This window comes from Calypte anna, chromosome 2 (assembly GCF_003957555.1).
Source record: "Calypte anna isolate BGI_N300 chromosome 2, bCalAnn1_v1.p, whole genome shotgun sequence".
Taxonomy (NCBI): Eukaryota; Metazoa; Chordata; class Aves; order Apodiformes; family Trochilidae; genus Calypte; species Calypte anna.
Window position 1 is genome coordinate 30,830,614 of NC_044245.1, and position 14,921 is coordinate 30,845,534.

The following is a 14,921-nucleotide window of genomic DNA, read 5'->3' on the forward strand; positions in this document are numbered from 1 at the left end:
TTTGTTCTTTGGAGGCAGCAAGCAAAGCTCAAAGCAGCTCCAAGGCCTTTCCAGGGAGATTTCCAGGTCCATTTCTGCAAGATTCCCTGGGCCTAAGCTCAGGAAAATGTGTTCTGTGGAATTAGCCCTTACTTGGGGCACACTCAGGACACAGAGAACTCCAGCATTTAGTCATCTGTCCAGTAACATATAACACTGGTGAAAGTAACCCCCTAGACAGGTATGGGTGTGAGAGTGGAGTTAAATAAATGAGGAATAAGCTTAGTGCAGTGACAGAATGAATTGGGCTGTGACGATCATTGTGGTTATGGCTGATCAGAGTGGAACAATTAGAAGGAATCCCTCCAGCTCTGTCCTATGTAGGCACCCATCAGCTGCTAAGACACTCCAGACCAGGACAAGCAGGGTCTATCTTACCCAGGCAGAAATATCGCAGCTTTTGAGGGGAGTAGGCAGCCAGTTTGATTTTTTTCTTTGATTTTTGTTTAAGAATGAATGAAAGGTCTGATTTTGTCTGCCTGTATATAAATCAGAGCAGAATTTTATGAACTAATGTGCAGAAGATCTGGTAGTGACAACTACAATGTTGTCCACCAACATGTTATGTGCATATACAAAGATTACAACTGGGTTGCATCAGGCTGTTCAGTATTGCCAATGCAACATCCGTATTATAATTTAGCTCTCAAAATCAATTCACTCTGGTAAAATACCAAACTCTCTCACTGGTGGGGATTTCTTGGGATATTCAGCATTACATCTGTGCACGCTTAGAGACAGCCTGCATAACTCTTTTCCATGTGAAAGCTTTCAGTTCGGAGTTTCCTCAGAAGCTCCTTTAAGAACTATTTGAAAACCCTGATTTCCACGGCCAGGTAGTATAATACGCAGGGGTGTCTAGTCCAGACCAAATCCCTTCAAATGGGACAAGAAAGCACCCAGGAACTTTTCACGCTGACGTTTATGCACAACAGGAGACGAGCTGAGAACTCTCTCTGGGCTCTGGTACAAACTCAGCTAATGGAAAGAAGTTATAAAGCGCCTGAAGGCGAGACAAATTTCTGTGTTTCTCTCTCCTTTTAAATTTCTCCCTATTCACGGCGGCAGCTCGTACAACGAAGGATGGGGATGGCAGGTGCCGGTCAAGACAGGGTCTAGCGGGGCTTGGTTTGGTGCTGCTGGGCTCCTCCGGCGGGGCTGGGGCTGTGCGGCCGGCGGCCACCGGAGGGCACGATTCCCCGCCGGTCCCAGCTCCTACCGGGCGGCGGGACCGGGGAGGGGGAGGCACAGCTGCCAGGGGAGTCTCTCTCTCTCCTCGGGCAGAGCAAAAGGGGCACCCGCCGTGGTCCTGCGGCTGCCCAAGAACCTTCACCCCAATTTCAAAGGCGTGGGATGCTGCCCACCCAGCTTTCCCGTCTATTTGGAGAGATCACCTCAAAACCTCCGCGTTTCAGTGGGACTCGAGTGTTTTGGGGTTTTTCCTTTTTGTTTGCTTGAGTTTTTTTGTTGTTTTTTATTATTTTTTTTTATTATTTTTGGTTTTTTGCTCTAGCACTGAGATCTCTACTGCTCACCCTGCGCGGTGCCGCAGCGGCACGGCCGCCCCCTAGCAGGACCGTGGTGGGCTGGGCAAACGGGTACAGGAGCCCACAGGAGTCCTCCACGGACAGAAGGACACTTCTCACGGGTGCTTTTCCAGCCCACGGTGCTTTGACACTGGCTTCATTTGGAAGCTCTGGAAAACAGAAGGATGACACGGAAATCCTTCAAGGAATCAGTTTTGTGTTGTTATCAAAGCAACCACGATAATATCTATGCTATCTATCTATCTATCTATCTATCTATCTATCTATCTATCCTCTTTGTAATGTGGTAGTTCATCTAAAAGTCCTAACAGTTTGCTGCCACAGTAGGACGTGACAGTGTTTTGTTGTGGGTCTTTTTGTTTTGTTTGTTTGTTTGTTGTTGTTGTTTGTTTGTTGTTGTTTTTTGTTTGGTTTGGTTTGGTTTGGTTTTTTTAACTTCCCTACAGGGAAGTGCCGTAGCCTTCAGATCTGCCAGGCTCTCTGGTGAGGGGCAGCCTCACCCCTCCCCACCCCACTCCCTGCCCCCAGTTTCACCCCCATCCCACCTGGTCTGGTGCTGTTGGCTCCCAGAGCTTTGGACTGCTCTTCATCCTCCTTCCTTCTTCATCGTCACCTCATTGGAAGGTCAAGAAATACTGATGTCCCATTATCAAATAAGTGATCCCACATAGGAGACAGGTGCTCTAATAAATTAAGATCTCAAATTATTTGCAACACGTGTTTTAAAATAAAATATTTTATTTGCATACATTTTAATACTCTCTGGGAATAATTCATGGCAGTAGAAGAGGATTTTTAAGCAGAGCATGAGTACTCTGGTTTAAGTCTGTGTGGTATTCTCTTCTGTACCCTAGAGGAGACCAGTCCTCCCCATCTCAAGAGATCATTGTATCTAATACTGCTGCGGAGCTCTACCCCCAATTATGGCTCTGGGTCTTGTATATGTGGTTTGATGCCTAAATCTGAAAAGACTGCTTAGTAAGACAAGCTTATCTACACTCTTGGGATAATAGTTATTTATAATAATAATGGAGCTTATTTGCTCTTTCAGTTCCTTTGATTTTTATTTTTTTCTTCTCACTTTTCCATCTCTTCCATCTATCCTGAACTATGTAAATGCATATTTTTTGTATTCAACTGCTCCCACACATTACTCAGATCTATATACTCAATCTTTCAGTACACTTGGCCTATGGAAACTCCATAAAACTTCAGGCCTTTTTAATCACAAGTTTTGCTTTTTCTTCCAAGGTGGGGTAGTAAACATCTTGGGTACAGATGCCTGATAAAGCATTCCACAAAACCATCTTCATATGGATGGACTAAAACTCTTCCGGAAGCTCGTGCAATTCAGTTCAGAATCCTAGAGCCAGAACTGCTGGAAGTGTGGAAGTGGTCTTTCCCTTTTTAGCCATGTCTGCACCCTTGTAAAGAATCCCCTGTGGTCCTTTTTCCTTTAGACATAAAGTTGCTCTTGGGATCTCACAGATGAAGATGAAAAAAGGGATCATGCAAGAAACAGCCATGATGCTTAAAAGTCACATATGAGTTAATTATACAGGGTAATGGGCTTTCCTTTACCTCTGAGTCAGGCAGCAAGGTCTCCTCATGAGAGGAGGGAAAGGGCCCAGAAGGCCATCCTAATATACACAGATGCTCTCCCAGACAAATAGAAAATTTTTTTTTTTTTGATTGGTAGCCTGATTGAATGCCAGATTTGCACGTTGGAACCTGTCCACCTCCTCCTCCAAGACCACACAGCAGCTGGCTGTAGCCATGCAGAGGAGGGGAAAGGTTTTCAGAAATGAACACAGTTCCCTTACTTCTAAGGACACCTACTCAGACCTAGAAGACTGTTGGAGGGAGCAGAGGTTTATTTCCACTCTGCCAGGTTGTATTTTCTTTCAGGAAAGGCAGTGAGAGTAGAATCAAAGTCTATGTATTTATTTCTAAGTTAGGAAGTTGTTATTTTGTGCTATGAGCTATCAGGTGTGATGCCTTAAGATCTGCTGTACACCACTACACTTAATTTGACAGCCCCAATGTCATTTGCCTGCCTCTAGAATACAGGATGATGATAACTCAGGGCACCTTACTTGCGAGCGATTGATCTGTCCATAGGTCCACACCCTGATTTTAATTTCTGATGAAAGGTCATATAGTAGGTCATGCAATGAAGGTGATCTAGAGCCCAAATATCAGTTACCAAACTTCAAATGTAATTTTCCAGAAGAGACAGTAGCTTATTAATATATTAAAGTAAATTAAAATACATTCACCCTTTGTGTATGTGTGCATGTATGCATGTATCTATGTATTCTGACCACCAGAGAAGCATCTGCATTTCTATCTATGCTGCATTGTAAAATACAATACTGTTTCTGCCTTGAGAAGTATCTATCTCAAACATATTCTCATGCCAAAATCTACTATCTGACCTTGCAGCACTAAAAATAGTACATGTCAGAAGCAGAGAAATATTTGTTTCTCCTTTTAGAACTTTGTGCTTGAATTCATTAAGAACTTAGTCCAAAATCCTTTGATGTCAAGGGGAGTGTTTCAGTGGGCTTTGGATCAAGCCCTAAAAAGGGTCAATTAAACTCTAAATAAAATAAAAATGAAAAAAGGTCCAGCACGAGAGCATTGTTGAAAAAAAAGTATTTAAGAGGCTGTCTTTGGAGTAAATGGTCAGTCATTATTCCTTAATATTTAGCTGAATTTTGCAGAATGTTACATGATTAAAAAATAAAAATTTTTATGAAGGCTGTGGTTTTTTTTTCATTCTTTAAGAAATCCATATGTTGCTTCACTCTAGAAATGTTATTGTTGTCCTAGTAAGTACAAAGATGATTTGAGGATATGGGCATGATCCTAAGCAGTAAGATATGGACCAGATTTTCAAAGTCAGAGCAGAGCCTTCATTCCACTTTACTCTTCTGACACTGAAATATATTCAGTTCTATGTCTCAATTTAACTTAAGAAGTTTATAAATTTTTCTAATGTTTGATCTAAAGTTATTCTGTCTTGTTACACACTTTGCAAAAGGTCCATGGTCTTGGTGACAGCAGATGTAATTATTTTAAAGGCAGAGGATGTGCAGTGGAATAGAGAAGAGGCTTTACTACAAAGCAGTGAAGTTTACATCTTCAGTTGGAATTCTTTTTGTCTACTAAAATACATAGTATTTAATAGACTTCTTTAACATTAACATACCTTTTGATAAGAAAGAAAGCAATACAAAACCAAATTGCAGCCTCACAGTTTACTGTGCTTCTTCCTCATAGTTGTTGTATCAGAGGTTTGAGTAATTTGAATGACATACCTCTGCAGGAATTTTTGCTGAATGGGGATTATTAGACAGTAAAATGGTCATCATTTCTTCCTAAGAGATAGAAGGTTTATCAATTGTATTGCAGTGGCTTAAAGCCATATGCTATCTACTGTGACATTTATGATCTATTTTGGTTATCCCCAAATGTCCTTCAACCTAGCTATTATCTGCCTACATGTTAAACTGTTAGTCAGTGGAAATCCTTAAGTGTCTTGGAAAGAGTCATGATGTTGTTTTCTGGCCAGATTCCATTATGGGTAACTACAACTTTATCTACATCCAACGTATGTAATTGAGTGGCTGTGGTATGGCACGCTGTCATTTGGCTGAATTTCAATCAACTAAGATAATTTTCTGTATTTTCTTTCCTATAACACTGTCATGTTGCTGTACAAAGTGAACCAGCTGCCACATTCTCCTTCTCAAAGATGCATCCCAGAATGGTCTGTGTCTTCAGAGAAGACAACGTAGCCTCCAATTTGGCAGGTAAAATTTTACAACACCAAATCCTTCCATCTGTGGTTTCACATTGTCAGTTCATTGCAGGAACTAATAGTCTGGTCTAGATGTCAAACTATCTGATTTGTTAGTGTAGCTGGCAAGTTAACTGTCTAAGTCTTACCATTTCCACACACAATTCACTGTGGGTAGTAAATTTCATCCAAAAAAAGAAGAAAAATCACCATGTTTAAAGATTAGACACACTGTTGGGCAATTAAGTTCTTAATGCCAAATCAGATGTACATTAAGAGGTGCTTCATAATTGCTCACATCAAGGGTAAGGGGCCAACCCAAAGGCATGTAGACAGGAGGGAAAAGGCAATTACAGTCCCTCATTTATCACTAGAAGAAACAGCCCTTCATATTCTTACAGACCTAGTGTAGATGTGAAGCAAGCTATACTTCTATAAAGAGATAGGAGGTGCTTTTTTATTCCTTGTGGTTATGGGAGCCATTGTATTTCTTCACACTTACTCCTCCCAAACTATTCCTTGAATCAAAAAAGGATTTCCACTGCTTCTTAAGTCACAGAGGTTAACAAAATATTACAAGACAAAAAAAGTTCCTATTGAATATTGCTCAAGAGCATTTGAAAATAATTTCTGAATTCCATGCTGAAATAGGTGCTACTGCAAGGTCACCCAAACTGAAAGGAATAGATTAGATGCTCCCCAGTAAAATCCCTGGCACCACAAGCAATGCAAATAACATCACCCCATTTACTATGTAGATGTAGGAGACCAATGCCATACAGGTGGCAGTAGCATTGTACATGGAGTGGAAAGAAACCACAGCAAATAGCTTGTGTTTTCCCTAGGTTTTTATTGATGAGAAAACCTCCACAGTGCTGCCAGCATTTCCCCCATGCTTCTGCAAGGCAAACATCACTAATCTTCCTGTAGACTTCCAGTCATTTGGAAATGCGTCATAGGATTTTTCAGCAAAAGAATAGACTTTGGGCATAAAGTTTTCTCTTTTTATCTCTGAGGTCACACTGCATTTTGAGAGTGACATTGTGCGTTTCTGTGACATGGAAGTGATTTAGAAACCCTCCCAATAAATAATACTGATGACCCATAGCTTCAACAGAACTGTGCTTTGGGAGAGGAAGCAGGGTTGAAAGAGGTATCACTAGATCTTTTCACTTTTTGTGACATTCTTAAGTACCTAGTGTGTCTTTTCAGCTTGGAAGTAAAAAACACTTACCTTATGCCCCAAAACCTTCTCTAGCCAAAGGCTTGGCTTGTGTGCTGGATCCTTCAAAGGATTTGGCCAGAGGGGCACTGAGGATTCATGCTTTTACTGCTCTCCAAGAGAATACGAGAATTCTCTGGGGATTTTTTTTAGGAAAAATGCTTCTATATTTTAAATACAAGTTCCCTATGTTCTCATCAGAGTCTTGGGAGAATTCTTTTTCTCTCCAAGGGCAAGGCCTATGCTATTCACATCAGAGAACTTCCTCAGCGTGCTGTTGCTCAGATTATAAGTATGGAAGTCATGATGTGAGAAGAGATAACAAAATCATGCAATTCCTGGCTGTGTAGAACATACAACTGTGAGAATGATGCTGTTGTCAAACCACATGTGGTTGACAGAATAAAGTAACATGTGCACATCCCCAAATATAATACCCAGGGGTGGCAAATGTGTTTTCAGCTACAGGGCCTGAACTCCATCTTAACAAAGCTTGGTTCAGTAGTTCAAGCAGTTATCAGTGCTTCAGAAACCCCTGTTTGTTTATGATTAATAATTGAGTTCTGCAAGTCAAGAAGCTGACACTTGGTGATTACTTAAAGTCTCAGTTTTTATCATATGTAGTAGTATTCAGGATCTTTTCTCTTTCCTTTTCCTTTTCCTTTTTTTTTCCTCTCCTTTTTTCCTTTCCATTTTGTCCTTTTCCATTTTTCCTTTCCTTTTCATCTTTTTCATTTTTCTTTTTCCTTTCCCTTTTCTTTTGGTCCCTTTTCTTTTCTTTTTATTCCTTTCACCATTTTTCCTTTAACTTTTTTTATACCCTTTTTCTCTTACTTTTTTTTATTTTTCTTTCATGACTGTTATTCAACATCCTAAAACTTCCTTGCATTTGGTCCTTTGTAGAGTTTTGAGAGTCAAGGAGACTGCAGAATTACTGCAGTGTTCTGACATATCACTAAAATATCATTAGAATAAATTAAAATATCTTACTGAATATTCACTTAATGCTTTTTACTTTTTGCTCCATATGGGATAATATTAAGGACAAAAAATGCAAACTACCTAAAGGTATAAGCACTCCTGAATGTCTCAGATAATATTGCTGAGTCCTAAATCTCTGATTCAGCTCAAAGTTATTTAGAATGATTTTTAAATTATTCTCCTACTCTGCAAATTTCCTGCCAACTCAATGGCTTAGTTATGTACATTATCCTAGAAGACTTCATGGGAGCTTAGATGTCCAAGATCAGGCCCAAGAGCACCTTGAAACATCTGAAACACTTCAACATTTGGATAATTACATACTTTTGGGGCCAACCCACATTTCTCTTTGGAGAATGTTTCCCCTGCATGGCTGCAGACAACAGATGGATCATATGATCTTTGCATTTGGAAAGATGGCATAATTCTGGCAGACTGTCAGTTAAGTGAAGGGGGCTGGTTTCAGATCCTCATTAAGAAAAAATACAGCCACACAGAGTGGACCGAATGGCAGAATGTGATCACTGGCGCCAGCTTTAATAGAAAATGTAGCACGCTGTTGCAACATGAAATCTGATGTGCTGTGGCTGGATCTAGCTCTACCGAGTTTTGCATTCATTTTTCAAAGAAATGTGTTCTAAAGGAGATATTCTTTGTATTGCTAGGGCTCTCTGCTCACCAGGAGAGAGGGGAGCAGAGCAGTGAAAGGGTAAAAGGTGAATTTGAAGAGCCACCAGTCCTAGGGACAGTGCAAGGCATCAAGTCTTTGTTGGGTCTCCCTGGCAGAAGTTTCCGTGTATTGAAACTTTTTTCTTTATATTTCTAATCTCTTGTATGTATTAAGGTGGCTGCCTTTTGCAGCTGCCATTTTACCCAGAAACACCCTGAGACACAGCAAGTTCTTTTCCCTCTGAAGGGCTCTGGGAGCATGAGTAGGAATCCTGGACCACTGGAAAAATGTAAAATATAAATAATTTTCCAGCAAAAATGGCTATGAGCAGTAAGTGAACTGTTATCACTACTCAGCTGAAGAGAAGAGGGCTTCTGGAGCTGCACACTTTCAATTTCACGATCAAAGACCAAAAAAAACAAAGGCTGTGGCTTCAGGTCACAACATTTTAATGCCCTTTCTTTCAGCAGTGACCTCCAAAAAGTCAGAATCCTGGTTACACAAAAAGTGAATGATCCTAAATTACAGACTGATTTGAAAGTCTTTGTTAAGCTACCTTTTATCTGGATTAGAGACATCATCTGCCCTACATGAACCCAAAATGCTCAAGCAGTGATGGCATTTGCTGTGGTATATTTATTCCCACATCCTTTGTGTTATAGTCACCATTTTTTCCTCTACTAATTGTAAGTTTCAAAGATCAGAGTTAATTAGAAAAGTTGAATACTGTAAAGTAAGTAACCAATGAAAGGGGAAAAAAAAAGTACCAAAATCTGAATTAACTTCTCTCAGTTCATTTATTTATGGTGAAGACCGTCCATGTACAGATTTCCTCTTTGCTATATAGAAACTCACAAAATGCACTACCTTCCCTTGAACCCCTGTACGACTTGGAATAAACCAAGATGGAACTGGAAGTAGCACGCACATTTACTGTCTTTCATTTTCTTTTGGAATTAAAGAGAGACAGTTAAACCAACTGCCAGGCACTTTATCTCTATTTTTGAAACTACTTCAGAGGTATGACAAAGGCATCTCAGGGTGCCTGGTTACTCTGGTTTGAAATAGAGTTCTGTGTGACAATAGTGAAGCTTCTTCTGCACTGCAATAGATCTATGTGGGAACTATTCAAAATCTCTCCGTGTAGGAGGAGATGGGCTGAGCCATAGTTACAGCATTGAAGCCTTTGAAAGCAGTAGATAATAATGCAGACAACAGTTTGAATACATGGAAGTGCTTACATGTGAAAATGGATTCTTGTTAACATGGACAATACAAAAGTAAAGATGACATGAGTAGGAATTTCAGGTGTGTAAGGAGCACTGAGCTGGACTGTGGCTGGTGATCAGCTGAGTGGTGGCTGTGAAAAATTCCAGGGACTTAAATTTTACAGCCCTGAATTCAGGTTACCCCTGAAACTAGGGTAAAGAAGGGGAAAAGTAGAATCTGCATGAAATATGGGCAAATTTTAAAATATTCAGTTCCTAGTAAGCTAATTGTTAGGACAATTACAGTTGAATATTTTTATTTGGATTATCCTTTTACTCTGGGCATAGTGCTGTAATGAATGTTCATACCAATGTATGCAATAAGCATGCTTTTTGGAGTAAAGTTTAAGAGGAAATAAACTGAACTGACTATGTTTAGCAGCTAGTTAGAAAAGACAATAATTTTTACTGTACTACAAAAAGACTATAACCAGCACACCTATCCTTCCCCTTAACTGTTCTGTTGTATAAGCAGTGGGAAAATCTTGGCTGTCATTGTTGCAGGTTGGTAGTATTAAAGACTAGTAAAAACAACAAATTCTTCTGAAAATTGGGGCTCAGTATGCAGAGCACTTTCATTTTAAGCCTCAGAATTTCAACTATTTTTAATTTTAAAAAAGTCCAAGTTCACTGAAAGGATCAAAAGGGCAGCATAGAAAATCTCTTTGAGAAGCACCACTGATCTGAAGGAGAAGAAAAATAAATAAAAAACTATTTTCCCTCACTTTTTCTTAGTACCCCCATGACTTAAAAAACTAATTTATTGTAAAGTTTGTAAAAGAAAAAAAAAATGTGTTGTTGGACTAAGACTTCACTTATCAAGTTTCATCCTGGAGGGAATTTTTATAGCTGAGTTATAAACCCTCCACACTAGAGTGTTTATAATGGAAATGCTGACAAATGCAATAATAAACACCAATCATGGGGCCATAGTAGCTGGTCAGAATGTGGATGCAGGAGTTTGCAGTGCTATCATAATATTTTGTTCTCTTTCCAGCACTGATTTTCTCAAACCTGCTTTCAGATTGAGCAGCTGTAAAACAAGATCAGCCTGACTATAGATTGCAAAAGCATTTGATTATTTGTACTTCTCTTAGAAAGCTTGGAAATGTCTCTCAAATATGATTTCATTTAGACTTATTTTTCAGTTTACATGTCTGAATACTAATCGTAACGTGATAGCTTCAAGGGAACTCAACTTTCTACCAAAAGGCAGCCTTCAGTGGGCAAAGAGAACATAAACAAACCCGCCTCAGACCAGGATCTAAAAATGGGCTATGATCAAACAGCTCTATGGCTTTAAAAAAACCCCTTATTATAATTTCCCAGAAGTAATTGACACTGTCAGTTTTTGTTCTTAATGCGGTGATAATGGCATGGTGCTCTGGGGACCACGACTGGCTTCAGCCCTGGTGACAGCAGGGTTTCTGAGTGAGGGAAAGGCCTTTCCCTGCAGTGGGTGAAATCCCAGCCTTCCTGAAATTAGCAGCTCTTGTGCACTCCCTTCATTAGGACCAGGGTTTCATGGGCTTCCCAAGCCTCAAACACTGTTTTATTGCACTGGGACTCCATGGACTGGGATGCTGCTGCCTTGGATTTAGATGAGGATGAGGGATGAAGGGACTCCACTGTCTTTTTAATTCAGGGAGGTGGGATCAGATTCCACCAAGAAGCTTGCCTGCAATGTTTCCATAATTTGTTTATATTCTTAGCAGACTGAGCTTCAACACATCGACATGGGCCAAGGGATGGGTCATATGGTACCTTGCTGTTTCACTGAGCTCTTTGAATAATGTCATGCTTCAGCTTTAACACAGCTTATCTGAGAAAAAATGACATCTGGACTACTTCTCTGGGTAAATCTTGGCCGTTTTGGAGAAGCATGGAAAATCAAAAATTGAAGCCCCATTCATCTTGTTCACAGCTCCTATAAATCAATGTAATGTTGAGGGACTCCTCCCAAGACTTTGACACAACAAAAGATACATCTCAATACTTCATCTCTGCTGTTTGGGTATTGTGTTCGTTGGCTTATACTTCAATTGCATTTTTAATTTCTAATGTTATTTTTTAGAATCAGTGGCTCATATATGGATGTTACCACTGTTCTGCTTTGCCACTGCTAATTTTGCAGTGATCTGATAAAAATCAGGATTTATAATGCAAGATCCAGATTTTGTTTTATGTTTCAAAATAAAATGAAATATTTTCTTTCACTTTTTCTCTAGTCTTTAACATGAGTATGGAAAAAAACTTGGATCTTGAACAAATTCCAATGTTTTGCTGTTAAACCAAAAAGAGAAAACTAATAATTTTTGAATTATCTGTTACAGACATATTTATATTAATAATGTCTTCACTTGAAAACTCTGTGTGGTGTGGAATTCTCATTTTATCCAGTGACTTGAGGCAGAAAAAAATAGGAAAAAATGTATAAACATGTTGAAGAAAGCACAGTAGTATAGACATAGAAGTTGTAGAGACAGAAGGAGTGCTAAGAACTGAGTATTAATTTCATTGTCCTTAAAGAATTTGTCTTTATCATTTTACTTGAGACAGTGGAAAGAGTAAAATGCATCTGAGTCATGTGAGCTGTTGTTGATTTTGGAATGTTGTTCATTCTTAGTTCCTTTTTTCATTTTATTTTTAGAAAATAAAAGAAAAAAAGGGGAAAAAAAAAGAAAAAGAAAAGCAAACAAACAAAAACCTAACACAAAACCATCTGAAGAGGTGAAACACCCCATTTTCTTGAGAGAATCCTGCTGTGTTAGCTATCCAGCCGCTTCTTGGAAAAAAGGCATTCTGACAACTGGAGAGCAGATGCAATGTGAGTAGTCAGGAAGGTCAATAAAAACAAGTGGAAAAAGAAACCAAGGAAACAAGAGAACAGAGAAAGAATATTATTGTATTAATGCAGGATATTAGATCCCTCACGATAAGATTAAAGTGAATGGAATGAGAAAAGGAAGAATTGCCACAGGAGCTGACAAAATATGAGAGAAGAGATCAAAGAGGTACTAGGGTGCTATTTAGATCTTAGCCATTCTAGCCTGAATCCACGGTAAATCTTGATTTCACTAATACCACGACAATTTTATGCAGTGGAGAAAAAAGCTGTCCTGCGAAGTCGTGCAGAACCATAGCCCTGGGTGGGACACTTAGGAGCAAGCTGAACAGGCTGCTTGCTGCCCATCTGCTGCGAACACGGAGAGAAATCCAGGTCTTTCCCTCGCAGCGGAGATGGAAGGTGCCAGCAGCAGGAAAAGCCGGAGGGAAGCGGAGGGCAGAGTCACGTCTAGAAGGGCTGGAAAGACTCTATAGGGGAGAACCCCGGGCGTCTTGCCCCTCTCCTAGCCCTGCCAGAGCCACTCCGGCTGTCTCTCTCCCTGGCTCTGGCCCTTGTTAACAAACGGCTGATTGGCATTCGGAAACAACACTATAAATAATTAAAATTATAAAATAAAATTAAAAATAACATTAAAAAAAAAAAATCACTGCCATGTACCCTGTTCCCACCCCCCAGGGTTCTTTCCTCCCTCTTCGGCTTTGCACTATTTATTTATTTATTTTATCTCCTTGCGGGAACGAAACAGTGAGGGGAAGAAAAAAAAAAACCCCAAACAAACAAAAACAAAACCCCCAAAATCTGAGAAGGATAAGGGCTTTCCGTAACCTCTTCAAAATCAAAGCCCTCAAGTTTTCTCTCCCAGACGGGCGCAGACGGCTTCCCATGCCCGGCCCCGGCCCGGTCAGCCGCAATGCCTTGGTCCACCCCCGGGCCGACTCGCAGCGGGCCGGGCCGGGCCGGGCTGGGTTCCTGTCCGCCAGCTCCTCCTCAGTGCGAGTGACAGCACTGGCCGCCCACAGGCAAGCGCAAATCTGGTCCCGGGAAGAGAATCGTGACAACAAACGGCTGTGTCCAGATGTTCCGCTTTACTGGCCCTGTGACACACGTCATGGATTTGGCAGGCGGGATTTCAAAGAAAAGGGAGTTGTTGTTTATTTTTTTGGAAGAAAAAAAAAAAAAAAAAAAAAAAAAAAGCAGAAAGCTCTAGGTTAAAATGCACACACCGAGATTTTCCTAGTCCCTAGCAGGCAGCTGGGCAGGCAGCTGGATCCGCTGGAAACTCTTTCAGCAAACTGGAATGGCTCTGCTGTCCTGGCCGAGCCTTCTCCAAAGCAACAAACTGCAAGAACTTTAAAACAAGCAGAAGTCTCAAGGCAAAGCCAGAGGGTCTCAGACCTTCATTTTTTCCCCCTTTCCTTTACAAAAATGATATATATTAGCAAATCTACACATATGAACTTCTCCACTCCTCCTCTCCCTTACTCCTCCCCCCGCCCCCACGCACGCTTTCCCGAACACTTCTCGTTTTGCTTCCCACACCTACATGGTGCTGGCTGCTCTGAGAGAAGCTGAGGCAGGAGCCAAGTCCCGAGGAGGAGACCCCCGGGGCCACCTGCTCCTTGCCGTGGTTGGTGTCCGGCCCACAGCCCCGTCCCGCCGGGCCCTGACGCTCCCTAGCTCGTCTCCTGCCTGCTGCAGCCGTCCAGGAGCTCAGTCATAAAGGAGATGTACACTATGGCCAGGCGCAATGTCTCTATCCGGGAGAGCCTTTTCTCGTAGGCGAAGGTGGGGACCTTCTTCCTCAGCTGATCAAACGCCTCGTTGAGGTTGAACATCCTCTTCCTCTCCCGTATGTTGGCAGCCTGACGCTGAGCGTAGGTGATAACCCGCTTTCTCCTGGGTCTGTCTAGGAGGGAGGCGCTCCGCATCCTCTCCTCTTCCTCGTCCTCTTCTTCATCTTCAGGATCTCCGTCTCCGAAGGCAGCCAGGGGCAGCGCTCGAGCTATCCCTTCCCGGAGAGACAAGGCGCTGTCCCCGAAGGGAGGCCCGGACGTGACCTCGCAGAGTTCCAGGCTTTGCCCGGCTCGAGGAGGGGTCTGTGGGGAGCCTAGAGAGAAGTCGGCCACAAAATCCAGCACCGAGGTGCCCAGAAATCCCTCTGGGCAGGGCTCTTGCGGGGCTCTGCCCTGCAACTCATCCAGCAGCCCCGAGCGCTGGTGGGCTGGGAAGAGGCTGGCTGACATCTTACTTCAGAGAGGACTTAATCTAGCCCCCATCCTTATCCCCAGCGGCGTTAATATTTATAACCCCTGGATAACAGGATTAGCAGGGCTAGAGAGAAGGGCTGTAAAATTTTTCGCCGTGATGCTGATGAGAGGAGACAGGCAGCCCCCTCGGGGACGCGTGGGTGCTCTCGAGAGAAGAGTCCCAAGCGAGTCAATCCTGTCACAGGGATCAAGGACAGTTCCTTCTTGGCAAAACACTCCGCTCTTACCTGCTGAGCACTTTTGTCTCTTCTTGCACACCCGCAACCAAACGATT

At 41.7% G+C, this 14,921-nt stretch overlaps 1 protein-coding gene across 1 annotated transcript; it reads right to left on the reverse strand.

The window, feature by feature from the left end:
- Positions 1–14,053: 14,053 nt before the first annotated feature.
- FERD3L (Fer3 like bHLH transcription factor) lies at positions 14,054–14,623 on the reverse strand. Its single transcript, XM_008494286.1, has one exon. The coding sequence runs from the start codon at positions 14,621–14,623 to the stop codon at positions 14,054–14,056; it is 570 nt and encodes a 189-aa protein (XP_008492508.1).
- Positions 14,624–14,921: the final 298 nt, after the last annotated feature.

Coding starts and splice junctions, on each gene's coding strand:
- FERD3L (XM_008494286.1), bottom strand. CDS start 14,623: ATGTCAGCCAGCCTCTTCCCAGCCCACCAGCGCTCGGGGCTGCTGGAT.